Here is a 23,825-nt window from a genome sequence, read left to right as displayed (position 1 = left end):
ATATAAACTGGCCATTGGGAAGTTTAGATTTGAAATTAGATGAAGGTTTCTAACCATCAGAGGAGTGAAGTTCTGGAATAGCCTTCCAAGGGAAGCAGTGGGGGCAAAAGATCTATCTGGCTTCAAGATTAAACTCAGTAAGTTTATGGAGGAGATGGTATGATGGGATAACATGATTTTGGCAGTTAATTGATCTTTAACTGTCATGGTAAATAGGCCCAGTGCCCTGTGATGGGATGTTAGATGGGGGGATCTGAGTTACTACAGAGAATTCTTTCCTGGGTATCTGGCTCATGAATCTTGCCCACATGCTCAGGGTTCAGCTGATCGCCATATTTGGGTCGAGAAGGAATTTTCCACCAGGGCAGATTGGCAGAGGCCCTGGGTGTTTTTCACCTTCCTCTGTAGAATGGGGCACAGGTCACTTGTTGGAGAAGTCTCTGCACCTTGAAGTCTTTAAACCATGATTTGAGGACTTCAATAGCTCAGACATAGGTGAGAGATTTATTGCAGGAGTGGGTGGGTGAGATTCTGTGGCCTGCATTGTTCAGGAGGTCAGACTAGATGATCATAATGGTCCCTTCTGACTTTAATATCTATGAGTCTATGAGGTAGAGTTTCAAGAGGGAGGCCATGGAGTGGAATTCAGCAAGGGTGGCAAAGTACGGTTCCCTGGCAAATTACATAGTAGAGTTAAGGAAAGAGAGAATGAATTTGTGCCAGTAGTGGAGGAAATCCAAAGGACTTCCTCCAGAGGTGTTTGACAGCACAGGGGCAGGAATAGAGGAAGCAGATGCTGAGGGTCAGCCAGGCAAGAGGTTAGTGGGATGGACTACACAGTGTCAACAATATTTTTAATATGTTTTTAGTTACATATCAAGGCTGGACAGTGATACTTCACAAGCAGCCCATTGACTTCAGTGGAACTACTCATGGTGTACGGTATTTCTAAATATGAGTACTGGTTTCACAGTCTAACCCTAATATAGTTACAAATACCCCTATGGTTTAAAAATACCAAAGAAAATACCACCAAAACCTGATTGTTATAGCATTAAAAGCCTGACTCTATATAAAAATCACAATGACATTCAGGAGTAAGTTTCCAGACTGGCTCTTAGATTTACCTAAACACCTGTCATATAGCAGTTACATCTTTTTCTTTACTGGTACCGATTTCTAATGGTTTATGGACACCTTAATGAAACCCAGATGTTTACCTAAATTTCCATGAACTGCTCTGAATACTCATTTTGTGTAAGATAAGTGTCATTTTGACCTATTCCTGCCCCACTGGAGTCAGTGGAGCTGTGGATTGGATGCTCAACACCTCTGAAAATCAGATCCATTATTTATATCCACTAAATACTGTATGAATTTAGATTATTAACTTAAGGCACCCAAGTTTGAAAAAGGTTCACCTTTCTCTTTGATACACCCACTTATGATTAGGTATTGCATATATTTGCGAAAGATGACCCCCTGTCAATATCTAAGAAGAACTGAATGAGTTAAGGCTAAAATATTCTTGACTATGAATTTCATTACTTTGTGATCATCAGTTACTGATTTCATTTATGTTCACCATCTATTACAAGTAACCACTCAAAGTCCTTTACATTGGTTAACAAAATAATGATTTTTTCTGCTAAGAATCTTGTGGTTTTCTAAGCAGGAAGCCTACCAGAATAAATCAGAGGCAGCTCATTGTGGCTGAAGGACTGGAACAAGCAGGCGAGCCTGGACTGAGACTAGCATTAGCTTCCTCCTTAGCTTTGAATTTGTTCTTGCTTAAGTGGATTCCTGTTCATTTTCTGCTTACTAAATTCATGCATGCAGGTTTTCAATATGTAACATTGTTCTGAAAAAAGGCTAATCCTTTATACTAAATCAAGGAATCTCTGACTATGTATTCAGCATTTCTATGTTTACTCCTGAGGGAATTCTGTGCTACTGCGCATGTGCATAATTAATGAGCTGTGCATATTTTTATTGTTTGTGCAGAAAAAAGCTTCTGCTGAAATGTTGCTGCAGTTCTGCCTTTTGCCCACCAGAGGATGCTGTGGTGCAAGAACAGCAGCAGCTCCCTGCAGAAAATAACTTCTGCAGTTCCACCTTTTGCCCACCAGGGGGGTGCTGTGGTGATAGAACACAGGAGCTGCTCCCAGCCAGCTAGGGAAGAGAATGAGCCTGCCTTCTTCACAGTGCCTGTCAGGCCAGGTCAGGAGACAGGGGATTTGGGGAGACAGACAGTGTGGGACTGCTGGGGGATCAGATGGGCTCGTAAGAGCTAGTGGGGGAGGACAGATTAGGGCAGGGGCTGAATGGGAGTGGAGGCACAGGGCCGCAGGGGAGAAGGAGGTTCAGGGTCACATGGTGATGGGGGATGGGGTGCAGAGCTACATAGGGAAAGGGGAGTTGCTGAGTGGGGGCATGGAGACACATGGCGATGGGGGAGGGGGTACAGAGCCACATGGAGATGGGGGAGGGGGCAGCACCAAATGGGGATGGGGGAGTGGGTGTCTGAGTGGGGGGTGAAGGGACACATGTGGACGGGGGTGCAAGGACACATGGGGGTGCAGGAATACATGGGGACAGGGGCAGATGTGCCTGCTGAATGGGAGAGGCTAGGGGTCAGCCAGGATCTGCATGGGGGAAGCTCCCTAACAATTCCTCCCAGCCTCCCAAAAAAACCTGTTCCATACTTTTTCCACCCATATACAACAACCCTCCAAGTTCACACCCAGGCTCCTTCCCAGCAATCTACTTCCCTCTCCCTCAGCTCCTCTGTTACCCCTGATTCCCCCAAGCCTTTGCACTGCTTCTGATGGGTGCGGAAAATACGGTTCTGTATTTTAGTTTAAATGAATTATTACTCAGCGTTCTATATTAATATGCCTAGTAAGAAATCTATTTGTCAAAAAAAATGTCCTGAATCTTTTTTGTTGTATGTATTGTTACAGACATACTTGCTGACAAGTATTTTGAAATAAATGACCAAAAATAATTAAAACTGGTGTGATTATATTGTGTTATTTTGACAAATAAAATTTGGAGAATTTTAAAATATTGTGCACAGAATTTTAAATTTTTTGTTGCAGAAGTTTTAATTTTTGGCACAGAATTCCCCCAGGAGTATATGTTGTACCAATACATTTGCCTAGCAGGGCTCTTTCTGATTTAGGCACAAGCCCTGCAGTATGCAAGACCATATGTAGGGGACAGGCAGCATGAATCCCAAATGAGGGGACCCCAGGTCCCTTACATACTCTTCTCTGTGTTGGAAAGCAGTTGCTGTTTAGTTCCATTTACAGCACTAATGCACAGTGCTGAAATCCCACCCTTGGTGGTGGTCAGGGGAGGAGAGGCACAGGAAACTGGCTGTCTGCTGGTTTACATATCCTGGCTTAGTGAGCCTAGCCCAGCTGCACCTCTCTAGGTCAGGTGGGGCTGAGGATTCCATCACTTGACCCTATAGATCTGTTCATGTTAAGCAAAGCCATTTCCTAAGGACTGGACTCCTTTGTTCAGGATGGCCGTCGGGATAGAAAGCTCACCTTTTTCCATGCTATAAGAATCTTGGCAGTTAAATCTTTCTCTTAGATTGTGTCATCTTTTCCTTCAGTGGTAAGCCCCAAACCAGAATGAAGGGAAATGAACGCAACTATTACCTTAGTAAAAAGGGAACCGTGGCTCATTTATGCTCATTAATATTATACCTGTGAAATAATCTAGTCTCTCTTTCTGCTACTGTTTTCTAGGTTCACACGTTCAGGGGTCCACACTGGTGTGAATACTGTGCCAACTTTATGTGGGGCCTCATTGCTCAGGGAGTAAAATGTGCAGGTAACTGGTTCATTCTTTGCTTCTTAAGACAATCCTGCTGCTGTAAAGCCTTAGACATACTATCTATTTCTTAATAAATTGTGCACCTAGAGTCTGATCCTCCTGTTAAATCACTGGAAAGATGCCCTTTCATTTCAGTGATCATTGTATCAGGTGCTTCTATTGACCATTGAACCTTACTATCTAAATGCCTTCCAACAGTCAGAGATGGAAATAATAATCTATCTTTCCTTTCTTTCAGCATGTAGGAGAAGTAGCTTGAATGAGTTGTTGTATTTACTTTGTAATGGATGAGTCTGTGTGTGGGGTGGGTGTGTATGAGAAACTTATTGAGGATCTTAATGAAGCTTGTAGACAATAATCAAACCTCACAACACCTCTGTGAGATAGATATTTAGATTCATTTTACAGATGGATAAACTGAGTCGCAGAGCAGTAAAGTGACTTGCCAGAAGTTGCCTGTTGAGTTAGAAAGGGAGCTTGGTACAGAACCCAGTCGTCCAGACTCTGTCTTGTTTGTGTGTATGCTCTAACGACTACACACAGATGCTCTCTCTAATTTGAAAAAATAAATTAATGGATTGAGAAGAAGAGAAATAAAGATGATTAAAATGGGTGTATACATAAATCTATAAAAGCACTTAGAGGCTATGTTATAAATGCCTGGACAGACAGATACTGCATGCATTTGGGGATTTAGTCTTTCTGTTCTAGCTAAAGAACTTAGGTAAAATAATTCAGCAATATTATTGATAGCCTCTGAAAAGGGAGAGAAATCAACTTTAGGAGAAAAACATAAAAGTAATTGGAAAAACAAGTTGCTTTATTTAAAATGTGCCTTATGATTTTGTAACTAATTTTATAAAAGTAGTATAAAGAAATGTTGATGTATGAAAAGCTGCATTTGTTGCCCTGGAAACTGAATTTTCAAGCTAATTTAAGAATTTTTTCCCTGTCTAAAGATTTCTGAAATCTTCTCTTAAGCAAATAATAGGATTTTTATACATTAGTGCAAAATGGTAGAAATTTCAACATAAACAAATAAGTTTATAGAAAAGCTATGACTGAAAAATCTTGAAATATTTCACAAGAAATGTTTGATGTGTAATTTTTTTATTGTCATTGATGCAGATTTTTTTGTCAACAGAATCTCTATAGTTCATAAAGTTTTTTAGCTTATTAGTTATAGAAATAACTGAAACAAATGAAAGAACATTCCTGTGCAGTTATATTCTGTGAAAATGGCACTTCCTTACTCCGTAGTCCTACCACATGTTTATTCAGAGTTCTAGCTACATACTCTACTCATTAAATTAATGTTTTGCCACATTTTACTCTTGTTAAATCTGCACAGCCAATGCAACTCTGTGAAAGGGAGCTTGATTTTATTCTGCTTCATGCATCAGCAAGAGAGATGTCAGCTAAATTTTCAGAGTAGACTTTTTATAGTTGATGATACATGAGCCAGAAAATACACAGCTCTCTGTTTCTGATCTCATGTTGAATTTGCAACGCTGGCAGTTAGGAAAAATAATGGGCTTTTTAGTTTACATTAAGTAGCATTGATCTGGAAGTTCAATAAAGACAATAAATAGAAAGTCTACAGTGTCTCTTTTCAGAGTAGTTGCACACTTTTGTGGAATGCGCAAAAAAGATAGGTTTTATAATTAAACTGACAGTACTTTTCTTTTTACTATTTTTATTTATAACTATTCTAGACAACATTGTTTTCTTATTTTATATTTTAATGCAGATTTTTCTCCAAAAGATCCTACTGGTTTCCTTTTCTTAGCTTGTATTATGGAAGTGGGAAATAACTACAGTGCTTTCTCTTTTTCTCTTTTTGGCTCTGTACAAGGGTGACTGTAATAAGAAAGGAACAAATGTGAACTGGATGGCTTTAGAATTTCAGACATAACTGGACTTTTCTGTTTGTCTAAAGTTGTCATACCCATATCAATAACACCCAATAAATACAATATTTTTTTATTTGTAATTCCATTTCATGCTATCAATAAAGTACACTACAAGATAAAGCCCACCAAGAGATTACTACACTTCGTGACTGCTCAAGGCCACTTAGCTGGTGATCATAATCTTTATGATGGCTGTCATACCTTATCTGAGGAATGACAGGATGTGCCGGTGGTAAGATACTCACAGGCTTCACATAATTATCCTTGTTCTCTCAACCCCCTAGCCAACCGCTTGTACTCAGCCCCTGGTGGGTGGAAGAGAGAAAGTGCCACGTGTTAATAAACGACAAACCCCCTCACCAGGACAAATGAGTTCTGAATGGAGGCCAAATTCTGTCATTTTCAGCAGAATGGATGGTGGCCAGGAAATGGACCCTCAAAGACAGAGGTGTTATGTGGAGGAAATGGGAACCATTAACAGCTCCAGCAGTGATGTTGAATGTGTCTGGTGGAAGGGTAGGGAAAGATTACTTAACATTCCATGAAAAAGTTCAATTCAGTAAATGTGGTTCTCGTCTGAAAAGTGGCTATGTAAAAAATGCCACCTTCTAAACTCAGTAGATCTGCTCCACGTGTGTGTTCAAAGTTGCATCTTGCTTACTGAATGAAGAAAAATAACTTGTGCGGCTTTTTAATGCTGTTTCACTCTCCTGAACCAACAGAGCTAAGAGCGAGTGAGCTGGATTCTATTCCTTCTTGTGCATCATCAAAAGATTGTTTACTTGTTCCAGTGAGCTAGAACTGTGCAATTGAGAGGCTGCACTGGTGTAACTGAGGGCATAAATGAAAGAATGTGGGTACCGCAGGTATAAATGAGGGCTTAATTTTCCCTGTGAAATTGTTTGTTCTTCTGAACTGAACACCTTTGCTATGGAAATCGAGAGACCATAAACGATGAACCCCAGGACACCCATCACTTTTCTGAGTAGAAGTCCACATTAAAAATTAGAGGATTGAGCAGGATGCAGCCTGCTAACATTCAAACTGGGCTCTGTGTCACTCCAGGAAACTCCAGAAAGTCTGACTTGTGATCGGTGTGATAATTTTATTGAAAATGCTTTAGGAACAAAACTATGCTTATTATAATATTCTGTACTTTTTACTCAGTTTGCTTTTTTAAAGCAAACAATTACAGATCATAAGCTGAATCTATTAGCTGTACAAAAGCGATACTTATTACGGCTGTAAATGAATACTGCAGGGAACACACTCAATCATTTTGAGTCTTGCTCTTAGCAAGAGACATAGGAATAAAAATGCAGGGCATTCCTGGATTCCCTTTATAAGGATAAAAGTCACCCATTTCAGAAAGCAGGAGGCGGAAAGAAAAATGGACGTAAGGAGATTGTTGCCATTGGCATATAGATTAATTTATGGCATAAGAGCACAAGCAATACTTGGTGGGGGGGGAACTAGAACCAGGATAGTACCAACAATACATATTATGCTATACCAGCTAGCTAATATGTCATAGCAACTAGAACTGTACTTATTCATTCTTTATTACAACTCAGCATCTCCAGCCAGAACAGAGCCTGGTTAACGTCTATGTTCTTTTGCCGCATATACAGTATAATTATCTCTCCAAGGCAGTTTGTCCCTACCCCTTGTGTTGATTGGCAGGGAAAGAAGAATGATTATAGTCATCCTCCTGCATGAGGTCCAGGAGTAATCGCAGTGTCAGTACCTCTCTGCTGAGACTGCCAAATAGGGAAGGTGGTGGTGCTGGTGGTTTTTGTGACGTGAACAGTGGTCCAGTAGGAACTTGTCTCACATAAACCAAAAAACCTGTGAGAGAGAATTGTGAAGAGCAGGTGGCTGCCATTTTGACTGATAAGGTTTCATGATTAATCTGTTGCTCCTCTGCACTTCTTGAAACAAGATGATATTTTTATTTCCAAAGTTAAGACTCAGTTTTATGTCCAGTTAAGCCTCCATTCCTCCACCAACTCAGAACTGTGCCTTAAAGACACAGCCAAGTCCCTCTTCTTTCTCCCTCTACTTTCTCCTGGGTGCACAAGCAACTTCTGTCTGTCTTGGTTTTGTTTTTTCCTCTCTACCTCCCCCCTCTCCCACAAGCCTATAATACATGAAATCAAGGGTAGATTCATCTAGCAGCACATAGCCTGTGCTCTTAAGTGTTAAGTGTATAGTGCAGGAGCAAAAGCAATCAGCATTAAAGGACAGCATGAGGAAGGAACATGAGCAAAGAAAGACTCATGCAGATACCATTCGTGGTCTGAAGCCATCACAGGTGGGAGGTGGTTTTCTGGCAGAATAGACAGTCTGCTCATTACCAGAGAACCATGGAGTAGGGAAAGCAGTTTGGGAGCATATCATGTATGCTTGAGACCTGTTTTTGTCCTGGTGCCACTTAGAAGAGCAGCCTAGGTCAGTAGTTACACTAAGATCAATATAGTATGTCAACAAATGGTGTTTGCTTTGGGTATCATAGCATTTACGAGTAATGCTAATTATCAGTGCCCATAAAACTAAAGAATGGTAAATGATTATGCGCGCTACAGAGAGAGTAAACTTTAATTTTTGAAGTAAAGAAAAGAGAATTTAACTGCCGTAAAAGGAAAGCTACTATTTGATGAATGATGTATTGGGGCAAATTCCTTTACATCTGTTCACCCTCATTAAAGCAATACTAATAGTTAGCTCTTACGTAGCACTCCTCATCTGCAGATCTCAAAGTGCTTTACAAAGGTGGGTAGTGGTATCATCCCCTTATGTCAAATGGGGAAACTGAGGAACAAGTCTTAAGTGACTTGCCCAAGGTAACACAGTGATTTAATGCCAGGCCCAAGAATAGAACCCAGACCTCCTGCCCCTTTCCCACACTACTTTGCAGTTATCATAAATGTCTGGAGAATCTCTTAGAACTCTTAGAGGAAAATGTAAATCTACCTTTCAGTACCTTAAACCATCCCCTCAGAAAGACAGAATACATAAATGTCTTTCAGCTTAATTTATAAATATACAGTAACTGCTCACTTAACGTCCTCCCACTTAATGTTGTTTCAAAGTTACATCACTGCTCCATTAGGAAACATGCTCATTTAAAGTTGTACAATGCTCCCTTATAACGGCGTTTGGCTGCCTGCTTTGTCCACTGCACGTAGGATTCTGTGGAAGAGCAGCGACTTTACAAGGGAGCATTGCACAAGTTCCTCTTCTCCGCCTCCTCCCCCTCCCTCCCAGCGCTTCCCTCATCACCAAACATCTGTTTGGCAGCGGGGAAATGCTGGGAGGGTGGGGGAGGAGCAGGAAAGTGCCGCATCTCTGCTCCTCCCCCACCCTCCCAGCACTGTTGTAGGAACTAATTAGTGTTCCCTTTGCATGTTATACATGACATTATACAAATAATGTACCTTTTTTGATGGAATTCTATTGTGCCATGCAATTTATTACCAGTTCAAATTGGAAATATCCATGTCTTTTAAGAAGGAAGTCAGGTGGCCATTAGGTGCAGGGAGAAGTGGCATCATATGACGTCCACTGCAATGTTATTAATTGTAGATTATGGATTTATCATGTCAGAATCGGACCCTAAATAGGCACCCCTTTGCCAAAGTACAGTTCTCAGGAGGTGATATGATACCATCCACAGGTACTCACCGGCTGTAAACACCAAAGTCAAGATCATGCCATTTCAGCATAGATCTTCATTAGGGATATGTACTCCCCAGCATAGCTGATAACAGGAAGGGACAGAGCCGTGGTTCTACCTAATTCCCCCTCTCCCTGCTACATCTGGGGTGCCAAGTGCCTCTGGGGAAGTAATTCTGGAGGAGTCTCTGAGCTCTGGAACTGAAATTCTGCTCAGAATTTATGGCATGCAAGTGTCAGAACAGGGGGAGGCCTTAGTTCCTCCTCTCCTACTGTACACCTGTGCCAGAGATACTCACAATCCAGCCCCAAGGAGGGAGAACAAAAACAGGCTGCAGGGATTAAAAATGTAAGTGAGATAATGTGGTGAAATTAAGAGAAATATCATTTTAACCTAAATAGCACACAAAATTTCTAAGAGAAGGAGTGGAATTGATCCTTAACTTTCTGTGCAGTCCGCGGGTAGAATTTTAACAAGTGGAAGTGCTGGGAGGGAGGGAGAGGAGCAGGGAAGCGCCGCTTCTCCGCTCCTCCCCTTCCCTCCCAGAAAGTCCCAGGAAGTGGGAGGAGCGGGGATGCGGCGTGCTCCGGGGAGGAGGTGGAGTGGGGGTGGGAAGAGGCGGGCCTGGAGCATCCCCCAGCAAAGTCAGCGCCTGTTCTTCTGGGGGGAAGCTGCCGCTGCTACTGCACAAGGTGCTTCCTAGCATCCTTGCTTGTCTCATTGTCTTCAGCAGGCTGTGCCTATGTGAGGTAAGCCAGGGGCACGTCCCAACCACAGTACTGTACAGTATATAATGCCTTTTGTCTGCCCCAAAAAAATTTCCTTGGAACCTAACCCCCCGCATTTACATTAAATCGTATGGGAAAATTGGATTCGTTTAACATCGTTGCACTTAAAGTTGCATTTTTCAGGAACATAACTACAAGATTAAGTGAGGAGTTACTGTGATTTATAAAGTATATTACATGTGATATAATTTCAATAGAGCATGCTCAGCAGCCACATTTACCAGTAAGCAAAAGGAAATCTAAAACGGACTAAATCAAATCAACAGCATAGCAAAAAGTGACAGCTATGTGTATTTTATTCTCAGCAAATATTTGTAATGGGCGCTCATAGGGCAGTATTAATATGCATATATTTTTGGGCTCTGCTCATGCATTAATATGATCACATTATTTCTTCTTTCAGCTCAATGGACTAAAGTCAATATTAGTTGCTTCAGAAAAATTGTGCAATCTTTTTCTGGGCTTCCTAGGAAAGCATTGGCTATGTCAGGCTCATTTCTCATACATGTAATGCCACAGCCTATCCAAACTCCTAGAGTAAGATCAATATGCTATTAAAAATAGTATAGCTTACCTGAAACTTTTTCAAAAACAACATCTATAAAGTCTGTTTTATTCCGAAATTTGTAAACTTGTCTACCTGCTCATGAATTTCTAAATGTACTTTTTGGTGAAGGATGGCTGCAGCTTGATGATAACATACAAAAGAAACCTATACTCAACTACAAATCCAGCCAATGAAATGATCCACTTATACAATGACCTTACTGAAGTCAATGAGAGTTTTGCTATTGACCTCTGCGGGGCCTAGATTTCACCCATAGTCTCTTAAATCTTTCCTTTATTCTGGACTTTACTGGGCGATATGTTACTTTATGTAATTTGTGTGGTTTTAACAAATAAGGGTCACATTTTTCTTTTAGGGCCTGACCCAACTCCCATGGAAGTCAATGAAAAGACACTGATGTACCGCCACAGGAGTTGGATCAGACCCTTTATTTGGTGTAAATCAGCATTTAATCCACTGAAGTAAACTGAGTTACTCAGGATTTACTTCATTGTAACTGAGAGTAGAAATTGGACGTAAGCATGAAATAAAACAAACTCTTGGGTCTGAAGCCTGCTAATCTTATTCATGCAAGTAGCCCAATTGAAATCAGCGGGACTACTTGTATAAGTATGGCAAATGGATTTTAGAGCCTGATCCGTAGAGGTGCTGAGCATTTGAAGCCAGTGGAAGTAGTGAGTGCTTGATACCACTCAGGATTCAGTTCTGGCCCTCCGAAAATGTCAGGATTCTAAGATGTTGCAAAGCAGATGTGCTACGCTCTGGGATTTGAAAAAGAAACAAACAAAAAAACCCGACAATTTATCTTACAATACCCTGTGTTCCAGCTTCCCAAATTTAGGCTGAATATCGCTACTGTAGAAAGTTTGAACAATGGATTGCTCTGGGATTTTGTAGTACTCTGTTGGAAAGCAGCCTGTCATGTTACTCATGCACTTTTTACCTTGCTTGAATAAGCAAACAGATAATCATTCTTATATTGGTGTGTAACCAGCACCAAGTTAAACTCTCATCAAATCCTGAAAATGAAAGCCTACTGACTAAAACAATACCATTCTGCTTCCACAGAGTATTGTGAACTCAGAGAAACGACCGTCCCCATGACAAAAGCATAACAAAATGGCTATGTTTCAACTTTATTTAAAAAGCAACAACATTATTCTTGTTTTAAACTATGTATTTAAATCTTACAAAAATATTAATTTTGAGTTGTCACAGGACTTCAGTCTCAGATAAGGACCAAAAACATAGCTTTTTTTTTTTTAAAGCCTGCAAAGCATAATAATAATGGTAATAGAAATGTGCTCTGCCTTTTATAAACCTCTCTTAAAGCATGATATATTCCTCAGGAGTGTTTATAACCCTTGCAGCAGTGTTCTGATGTATGAGAACCAATGAAGTGTACAAAGCATAAACATGGAAAAGCAATGTTGATTTTTAAACATTTCTGGTGTTAATGAGACCTGATCCAAAGCCCCTTCAAATCAATGGGAATCTTTTTATTGACTTAATTGGGCTTTGAAGCAGACCCCAAAAGGATTAGCAGTAACACAGGTAATTACATTTGTTTTTTTAGAAATATGATTTTCAGCTTGAAATGTCCCTGCAAGCGAAACATTTTAATAAAATAGCACTTTGTTGAATGCAAATATCCTTAAGATGACCATGGAAAATGTAAAGATTGTTTTAATTCAAGCATAGGACATTTGTAAATACATGTTTTTCATTCTTATATACTTAAAAATGAATTATCCTTGTTCTCACAATAGTGTAGCTCTAAGATATCTACTCTCCCATCAGTGTGGGTAGATGTGTGCTCACAAGACCAACCCAATTCCATAAATGAGGGTTAGCCTTTCAACTTGCTCACACCTCAGTTGAAACAGACCTTTAAGAGTTTAAACATTGTTTCTGAAAATGTTTTGCTCCCTGTTTAATATTTAAATCTTTAAAGATAAAGTACTTGCAGTATGCTGTAATGAATGGCTCTTGCAGCAATTTTAGTACATATGATAATTGTGCATACAAAAGCTGTATTAAAAACATTATAAAGATTGCAAAGTCAATCACTCAAAAGGCATGACATGCCAGAATTAAGGTTGCAAGTACACTCTTAATTCAGCCCCCTTGTGTGTTTTCATTATCATAGTCTTTAATTACATAATCACATACTGTTTTTTTTCCCCAAGACCTTTGCCTCATTCTGGGCACAGAATGGATGGTGCTCACTTAATAAATGGCTATTTTGTATTTTGTTTTCTCGTAGTTGCTCAATGTGTGGCCCCAGGCCTTACTTGCTACACATTATTCATGTCTGCTCTGAAGACTGAATTTTTAATTTCTTCATGGGCTTTCCACTGTGATTTTCACTATAGTATCTGAATGCTTCACAAACATTTAATGAATTTATTTTTAAATACCCCTGTGAAATGAGGCGGTGGTATTATCCCCATTGTACAGACAGGGAGCCGAGGCACAAAGAGATTAAGGTCAAAAGTGTTCACTAATTTTGGGTACCCAATTTGAAACATCTAGGATCTGATATTTTTCAGAGTATTTAACATTATATAGCACTTCATATGTTCAAAGCAAAATTCCCATTGATTTCAGTTGTATCTGAGAGAGCGCAGCACTTCTGGAAATCAGAGCCCAGAGTCTCAAGTTGGGCAACCATCAGATAAGGAGCATGCAACTAGTGACCACCTGTGAAAAGTCTGGTTGAAGTCACTTGCCTAGCACCATACAGGAATTCTGTGGCAGAGGCAGGGATAGAATCCAGTTCTTCACGGGAGCATTCAACTGCCTTAACCAGGAGACTGTCCTTTCTCTTTCTGCAATCCCCTCCCTCATTCACTACCCACCTTCCATCTTCTGCAACAAATGAAGCCGAGGTCCTACAGACAACAGCCTTCATTAGACAACCCTGATGATTCATCCTCAGAGCAGGTCCATCATATGCACTGAATGAGATAGCGCTCGTTTGGAAAAATGTGATCATGTAATTAAAGACTGTTGTCATAATGCAAATGCACAAGGGTACATCCAGACTTTACCCCTTGGGCCCCATCCCCTCCAACTTGTCCTTCCCCAGTCTTTTCCTCATCCCTGTCTCCTTTTCCCAGTCCCATTCTCGTCACCTAGCCACTCCCTGTCTCTACTCCTTAGGCTTCTCATCTCAGTGCCAATACCCTTGCCCAGACAATCTAATACCCTCTCACACAGCTCCTCATCCGATCAGTCTCTTGTCCTCCTCTGCCCAAATTCCTTGTCCCTCCGTTTTACAGGGGGAGAAATTGAGACACAGGATGATTAAGGACCAAATCCTAAAAGCAAGCAAGGGGCCAGGCTCTGCTCTGGAGTTCTTCACAGCCTGAATGAGGAAGGGTTAGGCTCCTAACCTCCTGCCATAGAGTGGTGCTGTGCCACAAACACTATGAAGTCTCAGAAGCACAACAATCTCTGTAAAGGGTCTGTTCCCTCTCCAGGAAAGAGGGAGGCTGGTGGATCTGAGTAATCTACTGCCCTCACCCCCAGTAATTTTTCCAACCCCCACCATGTGTTAGGGTGGAGGGAAGCCAACAGAACTGAACTCTGCAGCGTGCAGTGGGCCACCCTCCTTGCACAAGTCTTCTGATCCTGCCCCACTGGTGCCAGTTCTGCTAGATCAGGGTCTGCTGTGTAGGAGGAGGCTGTACTCTACGTTATTCGCCTAGGGTCACCCAGGAAGTTTGTGGCATTAGTAGGTGCAGAACCCAGAATTCCTGGCTCCTCATCCTGTCCCTTAATTACAAGATCACTTTCTTTTCTTCATGGAAGGGAACTATTCTTACACTTAAAGAGTGAAATAGAATTGTAAGCAGTCATTTTGTCTGGAACAGGGTTCATAAATTTTGACTGATTGAATGTGACATGTTGAACTTTTATTGTTACCAAGAGATTGAGCACTTTACAATAAATTCTAAGTGACAAAACTCTTTAACTTTACAACCCTATTAAGAAAACAAAGTGCTTTTTGTAATAGCACACATGATCGACTGAGTTGGAATTAAACTAAGATACAAACATTGGCTTTTGCTGTTGTATAAAAGAGAGCCACATCATATGTGGACTATTTACTGTAAATTAAAATATCAACAAAATCAGTGATAATCAGATACAAAGGTGACTCCTCTATAGACACTAGATATTGGGAGGGGCAGAGGGAAGGGAAGGGATACTGTAAATCTTCACCATGGCCCCAATCCTCCAAACTCTTACATGCGTTTAACTTTAATTCTATGAGTAGTCCCCTTGAGATCAATGAATAATTGAAATCAATGGGACTACTCATGGTAGAAAAGTTAAGCACACTGGAAATCTTTGCTGGATTAAGGCCTAAGAGAGTGTACACTCTAGGCTCTGTGCTGTTTTGCTGTGGCAGTTCAGCATGTCACTTTGTAGGATTGGGCTCTGGGTGACATTTGTATTGCCAGTTACCAATGAAAGTTCAAGATACTCAGCATCTTGCAAGACAGGGGTTCCTACTGCAAGACAGCAGAGACCTGATGAAACTCCCAGTGAAGTCAGAAGGAACTAGGTTGGGCTTCAAACAAGGCAAAATGCTGCTCATACATCATTGCACAAGACTTATGGATTCAAATCATGGATATGAACATTCTATTAACTTAAAAGGAACTGCATTGCTCAGCCTGTCTTCACTATGCTTTCTTGTTGTATTATTGCTGGTTTCCCCGCTTTTTTCCTACATATGGAGCATTAGTGTTCATAGTTATGCTTGGCCCATTTTTGTACAGAATGAATGTTTTTTCTGCATATCTGATTTCAATTAAATTGTACTCTAAAATGAACCAAACCTTCATTTGTAAAATGTTTACAATAAAACTGTGGAACTGTTCTTTAAATAAATTGGGATTGGTCCTGCTCTGGGCAGGGGGTTGGACTAGATGACCTCCAGAGGTCCCTTCCAACTCTGATATTCTATGATTCTATGATTTTATGACATTCTTCCCAAATTCATTTGAATTTAAATAGAATTATTTGGATTGCCAGTTTTCTGGGCTTTCTCTTTCAAAAACCCAGTCTATGAAACAGCATTGGAAGTAATACCTCCTCCCCTACCCTGCTCAGGGTTAAGAGTAAATGTCACAATCTATCCCTAAGGGTGTGTCTACCCTGCAGGATTCTTTTGGCAGTGTGTAGTGCACATACACGCATAGCTCTCATAGTACAAGTATAAACAGCAGCATAGACAGTGAAACGTGAATTAAGCCAGTCAAGACACACCTGAAGGATGTGGGTATAAACCCAGAGTACGTACCTAGACGCCCTCTACTGGGCCAAGCCACGCCTTCCCAGCACCACTGCTATTTTTAGCTGTGTAGTGTCCCGTTACCTCTCATTACTGGTCCCCTTCTCCTTTGCAGGGAAAGACTCCAACAGTGGACGGAGTGGGGGTGGGGTGGAAGGGTGGGAAAAGGCTGACAGATCTCAACAGCTGGAGCCTTTCTCCTATGCCGGGGAAGACTCCAGCAACTCCCCTCTGCTGGAGCCATTCCCTGCTATAAGGAAAGGCTCCAGCAGCAGTGAAAGTCTCTGCCAGCTCCCGCACTGCTGAAGCCCTTCCTCTGGAAGGGAGTAAGCAGCAGGGAAAGGCTCAGCCTTGTTTCAGCTTCTCCCCACTGCCAGAGCCTTTCACTGACGGAAGGAAAGGCCATCTGCCAGGGCCTTTCACTGCCACGTGTAGCTACACACCACAGATGCAGTGTGCTTTTGGCTGCAGCATGTAGCTATACATACACTACATGCCGCCGAAAGTGGTTTGTAGTGTAGACTTAGCCTAAAATAAATATAAAGATACGGGGAAGGTATTAGATCATGAGATAGTCACATATAAAATATAGGAAGAGAAAAACATTACAGAGTAATAGATCTCTTCCCCTATGGAAAAGTCCTACAGAATGTAATGGGGATTAAACCAATAGGGTTCTGTTGAAATTACTGTACAAACCTATGCGATTTGATAGAGAACTAAGGACTTGGACCATTTGATTTTCAATCGGTTGATTTCTGTTAAATCCTGTAGTAGAGGAAACGTCTGTTTTTGCATCTTAGAATGGAATGTATTCAGCTAGTAAGTGTTCTTTAAAATCTGCACCAGTCCTTTTCAGCTTACTCACAGGAGCAGTCCTTACAGGAATGAGGTCTGCAGGATCAGACCCCTGTAGAAGTAATACATACTTTATTATATTAACATTACAGCACATTTTCACCCAACGTTGGGTTAATTGTTTTTTCATTTTTTCTCCCAGATTGTGGTTTAAATGTTCACAAGCAGTGTTCCAAAATGGTCCCAAATGACTGCAAGCCAGATCTGAAGCATGTCAAAAAAGTGTACAGCTGTGACCTTACGACGCTAGTAAAAGCACACATCACTAAAAGGCCAATGGTAGTAGACATGTGTATTAGAGAAATTGAATCTAGAGGTAAGACATCATTAATGGACTTTGGTTGCTTTAATGATAATCCCTTTAGATTGATCTGGGTCATTTGGGTTTTCGCTGAATTTATGGTTGCTCAAAACAGTTTCAAACAGGGTATTTTATGACTGCCAATTATTCTACACAGTTCATATCATACTTGGTGTTATTTGTTGGTTCACAAATATCTGATTTTTTTAAAAGCTCTGCTGAAATTACTTAGTCTTATAAGGACTCCTCTAATTAATGCACAAGAAATGGACAGATGTAATGCGTGTTTTATAATGCACAGCATACAGTACTGTTTTGACATAGCTTCATGCTTGCTAAATTCCAGTCTTGGATGATCTCCTATCTCATTGATGTACATGTGCATCTTCCGCCTCCTATACTTCCCATGGTATTTTAATCAGAAAGATTAACACAGTAAAAACTAGAGTAGCCAATATTTACATATTTCATCTTCATAGTTCTCCCAGCCCACATTTAATATTCTTTACTAGAATATATGGTTTGCTTCTAAAATATTTACTGTACATCTAATATGCTAATCTCAATTGGCTGATTAAAAAGAATTAGCTTGTAATTGGGCTAATCTGTTTTTTCACCTCTTGGAATCATTATCATAAACATGACTACATAAAATGATTGGGAGCTGAGCCTAACAATGCAGTTGATGCAAGGGTCAGGGTTAAAAGGATGGGGGTGAAATTGTATTCCAAATGAAAAACCTGGTAAAGCTTTTGAAACCTAACTAACCTTGTTGCCTCATTACCTTAAATGAAGAACCTGGGCAGGAACAAGCCAGTTTTAAGGGAGATGCAAAGTTAATACTAATTTTAATCAAGTGAAAATGTTCTCTCCTAACAGGTCTTAATTCTGAAGGACTATACAGAGTTTCAGGCTTTAGTGACCTAATTGAAGATGTCAAAATGGCATTTGACAGAGGTATTTGCTTTTGTATCTACTGCAACTTTTATGCCAGCACATTTGAAGGGTTCTGTTCAGCCCTAGGGGTGCCTCAGCGCAGGCTCCATCTGCCTGTTGGGCTCTGCAGATGCAGAGGCTGGTCATTATGCTGAGTGGAGGGGTACCCCACCTGGACAAACACACAAATCGCATTTTGGCCTGGGTTGCCAAAAGCTGCCCTTTTCCCTTCGGCAGAGTTTGTCTCTCCACAGCCTGACTATGACAGTTTGGCTCTTGGCAATGATGTCATTGGGATAGGAAAGTAGTGAACATTCTCAGTTATTGTCCTGATTTACGAGTGAACCCCCAGGCTCCTCTCTCGATGGGATCATGAGTCAGCTGGAGAAGAACCTTAAAGGAGCAGTACAACTCGAAGCCCTCTCCCTGAATGATAACTCCAAAATAATAAGGAACTCATGGGCTAAACATCCTTCCTCTTCCACCAAAGGCAATGAGAGAAATAAGGAGTTCCCACCCTCAATACCCCACAGTAGCAATCAGGGGTGGGGAGATGTGTTCCCTCCCCATATGTTTTTTTACTGAGCCAAAAATTCCATCCCTCTTTGCCTCTCAAGGCTACTGGGGCTACACAAAGAGAGCTCAAATAACACCTGCCTTCTGTGTGGTCCTAGCTGGGCTTGAGGTGCTGGACAAATTCAGGCCCTGGCCTAGTGCCCATTGAACTCAAGAATAAATAGCACCATTGCTCTGAGAGGGTGAGCACATGCCTGTCCTAGCGACTAAGTACTAAAAACATTTTCCTTTTTGCAAACATTCCTCATTTCCCATTCAGTGCTGACAAATGTGTTTTTGGCAAAGTGATATGTTCAAATATAGTTGATCTGCAACACATTTTTACAACACAGACAGTCACCATTAAAACAGTCACATGGGTTTCTGCATAACATTTTTTTGTTAATCTTAGATGAAAAAAGGACTTGTCTCTGTACAAAAGGCTTTAGGCTTTATCCTGAAACAGTGAAATTCACAGTCAAAGAACAGGTTTTATTGGTTAGTTTACATACTGCAGAATCTGTGGCTGTGCTGATCTTAATAATTGCTAAACAGCCTAGATTTTTCCACTGAATATTAGTCTAGATCTATTTATATTTGTAAAACATTAATGTCAGCTTCTTTCTATACACAGATGGGGAAAAAGCAGATATTTCTGTGAATATGTATGAAGATATCAATATTATCACTGGTGCACTTAAATTGTACTTCAGGGATTTGCCAATTCCACTTATCACATACGATGCCTACCCAAAATTTATAGATTCTGCAAGTAAGTATAAAATAACATTTTTCCTGTTTTTCTTTGTCCCTTTTTCTCTCTCTGTTTTGTTTTTTAACGTGTTATTAATTAAGTACTGCTTAAGCTCTTCACATGAGTGCTATAAATTGAGATGAAAGCAGGACTGAGTATGTGCCATAGATTATAAGAATGTTGTACTAACTGATCTTTGTTTCAGTTTCTCCTCCATTTTTCTCAAATGTTTCCTTTTCACTACGCATACTGGAAAGATATGTTCTCATAGTACATATGAAGAACCACAGTTACTGTGCAGGATGAGTAACCCCTTTTCCTGTCACCAAGTGTTGAATGATCCTATTTATCTGACAATGTCATAATTCAAAGTACCCTTCATTTTATTTTACTGGGAATGAGGTAATTTATGAGAGTGATTGGTAATGAGATAAAGGACCCCTAGGGATGAAATCTCAGACCCATTCAAGTCAATGGCAAAACTCGAGTAGACTTGAGTAGGCCCAGAATTTCACCTCTAGGTCACTTGTGCAAAACTAGTCCAAGTTAGTAGTAATTACTATCTTGACAACTTTTTCAGTACCTATGAGGAATGTCTTGGTGGACTCAGTCCAGTTCCTAGTGGACAGGAATTCACGTCACAACTCATCACAGCTCTTCTCCTCTAACACTGTTCTTGACAGTGCATTGGGGAGGCCATGGAAACTGTCACCACAGAGTCATTCCAGAAGAGACCTCCCAGAAAAAGGATTAAAATTGATTAAAGCTAAACCAAAGCTCATTGACATAATCGGGAGATAAACAGGCAGATTCAGTCATGAGGATTCCTTTCAGACCTGTCACTCCCCAAACCTACCGTGTGTCTACTTCTCTGCTTGAAGTCTGGCATTGTCTGCACCGATATTTAAATGTTTCTGTTTCAGAAACCATGGATCCTGATGAACAGTTGGAAACACTTCATGAAGCATTGAAACTACTGCCACCTGCACACTGTGAAACCTTAAGGTATCTCATGGCACATTTAAAGAGGTATGTTGTTTATTTTAAAAGAAATTAGATGAATTCCTCTGAAACAAAGGCCCATCCGCAGTCTCTACATAAGTCTGTGTAAGCCCCACAAGATGTATTTGGGGCCTTGTACGGGTTTCTATAAAGCAAATTCTGAGTTGTTTTTATAAATTTAACACAGCACTACAGTCTCTCCAGTGTCATTTGTTATAGCAGAATGAACAAACAAACTTAAATATGTCTTAAAAGAATAGAGTATGAGAATACACTAAAACGGACACACAAACATTGTGCTTTCTCCCACCTTCTGCACTCTCCATAGGCCTTAAGGACTAGACCAATAAAAAAACCACAATTTTGATGCAAATAATAATAATAAGAAGAAGAAGAAGAATAGTAATAATATACCTAACTAATGTTTATTCTACTTTTAGGTACTGCAAATATCTACAAGGCAAAAAACTATTCCCCTTCTGTAGTCAAAGTATATACAAAACCACAGAGTAAAAATGGAATTGGCATATTAGCTACTCTGCCCATTTTGTTTGTGACATGTACCTATTGTCAGCATGTACCTATTGTCATGAGTAATCATTTCTTGCCTTATAAATAGCTTCATTTTAAGCCTTTTTAGTGAAAACACAGTTCCACTGTAGGATTTGTTGAGTCTGCTGAGTATGTCTAGCAAAATGCAACCCCAGGGCTGCTGCATGTTCTGGACCAGATATGTCAGTGTCCACTTATTTCAGTGGAACTTCAAATGAATGTATTAGTTCAGACTTAGGAATGGAAGCCCAGCAGCAAAGTAGTTAAGCAAATTTTAGTACTTGTAATGCAGCTAGCTCATTGGCTTTTTGCAAAATTCAGCTAATTAGCCGTTGCTCCTTTATTTGGAGTCATAAACTAGGAAGCAGAGTTTTGGAAATACCAGAATAATATGTCAAAAAAAAGAGGACATCAAATTCTGACAACTATTGTATATGCCTGAAGGGATTTTATTCATCACAGGAGATTAGATAGTGCAGAATTTACATGTTTTTATAACCCACAAACTTCCTACAAATGGATATTTAGTCATTTACAAGAATCCTTATGGAGATTTGTTTCATGGTAAAGCAGTAGTGTATATTAAGTCCTTTGTTTAGTCTGTGAACAAACTCATTTATAAATCTGAATTTGTTTTATTGAGAAAGGCAATTAACTGCCATAAACCAAAGCAGAAGTTTAGTGTCTCTAGACAGCATTTTGTTTACTATTATTATGCCAGTAAACAGAATTTGCGGAGACATTTATTCGGTGTCTCTGTACTTCTTAACTATATACTGTCTGAGAATACTCCATATATTCTGCTCTGTGTGCATATGTGGTAAATTACATGCTGCGGTCCACCCGAAGATAATATATTAGCAGATGGTGCGCTTTGGAACAGGCACTGGTGGAACCTACGTTCCAGATAACCAGCAATAGGAAGGTGCTACAAGTGGTGGCAAAGCTGCACTAGCAGTTTATAACCCCACTCTGTTAGGACCCAAGAGTTGCCTGATGCAGCCAAGGAGGGGTGGAGTAGGCCTGCCAAAGCCCTGACTTAGCACCTTTGTTAGATGGCCTCTGCAAATGAGGCTCCACTGCGGCCCTGATGGATTTTAAAGCAGCCCCAGGGTGAGTCCCTGTTCAGGTGCTCCTGCTCTTGTCTGTGCCAGGGATGTAATTTGCATGGCTTGTGCCTGTGGGAGACCCCGTATAGTCCAGTTGACCACTTTATGTCATGGTTAGTTTGCAGTGTATACATCAAATGAATTCAGATGTGAATATAATAAAATGCATGAGAGAGAAACAGTTTGAGCCTGGTGAGTCCAATCAGGTTTCCCCTATCCTGTAAGTGGGAACACTACACTTGTGGTGAGTTTTAAATTGGTAATCTTATTACAATCCTGTAAAGAGGATCTTTAAACTAAGTTTTCCCTCCCTGCCTAAATGGCCCTCAACACATTTATAAATGGCAAAAGTAGCATTACTGTGCACCCATGTTCTGATTTGTAGCAACATACCACACACACATACCCTAAACCCAGATTATGCCTGCTAGAAGCACCAATAGTCTGTGCAGGAAGGAAGAATGGTGGATCAGAAAACATACAACTAACTACACCACACAGTGCATATTCTCACCTAATCCCTAGATACTCCCCAGAACGCCTCTGTGTGTTCCTGTTGCACGGGGCCTGTGAAGAAATCTCTCCACAGGTTTTTGGGAAGGCAAAGAATGCACTTTTTGCTCCTCCCTTCTGCCCAGGGGTTTTCAGACACGTGTCTATGTGCACCGTGTCACCAAGCAATATTTGGTATGCGATGCCTTGTGTTTAATATTGTCCTCCTTTACAGGGTAACCCTTCATGAAAAGGAGAATCTCATGAATGCAGAGAATCTTGGCATTGTTTTTGGACCAACCCTTATGCGAGCACCAGAACTAGATGCAATGGCTGCACTGAATGATATCCGTTACCAGAGACTTGTGGTGGAGATGCTCATAAAAAATGAAGACATTTTATTTTGAATGTTTTGTTTTGTTCTTTCTAAAAAAGGAAACAACAATATTCTGTGGAGGAAGGAATATTTTAATGTAATTTAACTGGCTCTTGTTGCTGAATTCCATATTTGCTAGAGCTTTTGATGTATACAGGATAAAAATGAAGGAACTCTGTGTCGCTTCTGTAGTGCCATTCAGCTGACGTTGAAAAAAGGTTAACACATTTTCCAGTACTAGTAATCCTGGGTGTTTATCATGTTTAAAACAAAAATCTAAAGCTCTGTTGCATGATTGGCTCCCTGTTCTCCCTGCTTTGGTGAAGAACTTTCTGCAAAAGAAACAAGAGAACTGGTGCAGCATCTTTTATAAGCATCTTCATTCTGGATAGTTTGTGATTGTAATTTAGCATGTTTCTCAGTGTAAACCTATTGTGAATTTGCTTTTATGTTCTACGTAATTGGTTTCTGATACTAAAAAAGAATGATTTCTGTGAAATGGGACTTCTGCCTATATGCTGATGTTTCCTATCATTCTTTTCCCACTTTCTTGGGTGATTTCTTCCTGGTTTCTCTCAGTTCTTTTATCATGTAGTAATTTGTTTTTAACAGAAACAAAATGTGTACTTTGTCACTTTAAGTAGTTCTTCATGCCTTTTATCATGGTTGCAGTAAAATCTGCAACACTGTACAATGTTTCCTTTATTGTTATTTCAATTGTAATTTTGTATTTTTATCTGGCATGCATATATTAATTTATTAAATTTTGCTATTAGAAATCTCACATT

The 23,825-nt window shown here is 40.3% G+C and overlaps 1 protein-coding gene across 1 annotated transcript in view; it reads left to right on the top strand.

The window, feature by feature from the left end:
* Nucleotides 1-23,596, top strand: part of CHN1 (chimerin 1) — a 155,653-nt gene extending 132,057 nt beyond the window's left edge. The window contains exons 8-13 of the mRNA XM_077829933.1: nucleotides 3,762-3,846; nucleotides 17,103-17,276; nucleotides 18,141-18,218; nucleotides 19,387-19,524; nucleotides 20,430-20,535; nucleotides 22,897-23,596. Coding sequence (XP_077686059.1) covers nucleotides 3,762-3,846; nucleotides 17,103-17,276; nucleotides 18,141-18,218; nucleotides 19,387-19,524; nucleotides 20,430-20,535; nucleotides 22,897-23,068 — 753 coding nt within the window. The 3' untranslated portion in view covers nucleotides 23,069-23,596. The remainder of the gene's footprint in view (nucleotides 1-3,761; nucleotides 3,847-17,102; nucleotides 17,277-18,140; nucleotides 18,219-19,386; nucleotides 19,525-20,429; nucleotides 20,536-22,896) is intronic.
* Nucleotides 23,597-23,825: the final 229 nt, after the last annotated feature.

This window comes from Eretmochelys imbricata, chromosome 11 (genome assembly GCF_965152235.1).
Source record: "Eretmochelys imbricata isolate rEreImb1 chromosome 11, rEreImb1.hap1, whole genome shotgun sequence".
NCBI classification, from domain to species: Eukaryota; Metazoa; Chordata; order Testudines; family Cheloniidae; genus Eretmochelys; species Eretmochelys imbricata.
This window is presented reverse-complemented; position numbering and strand designations above follow the sequence as displayed.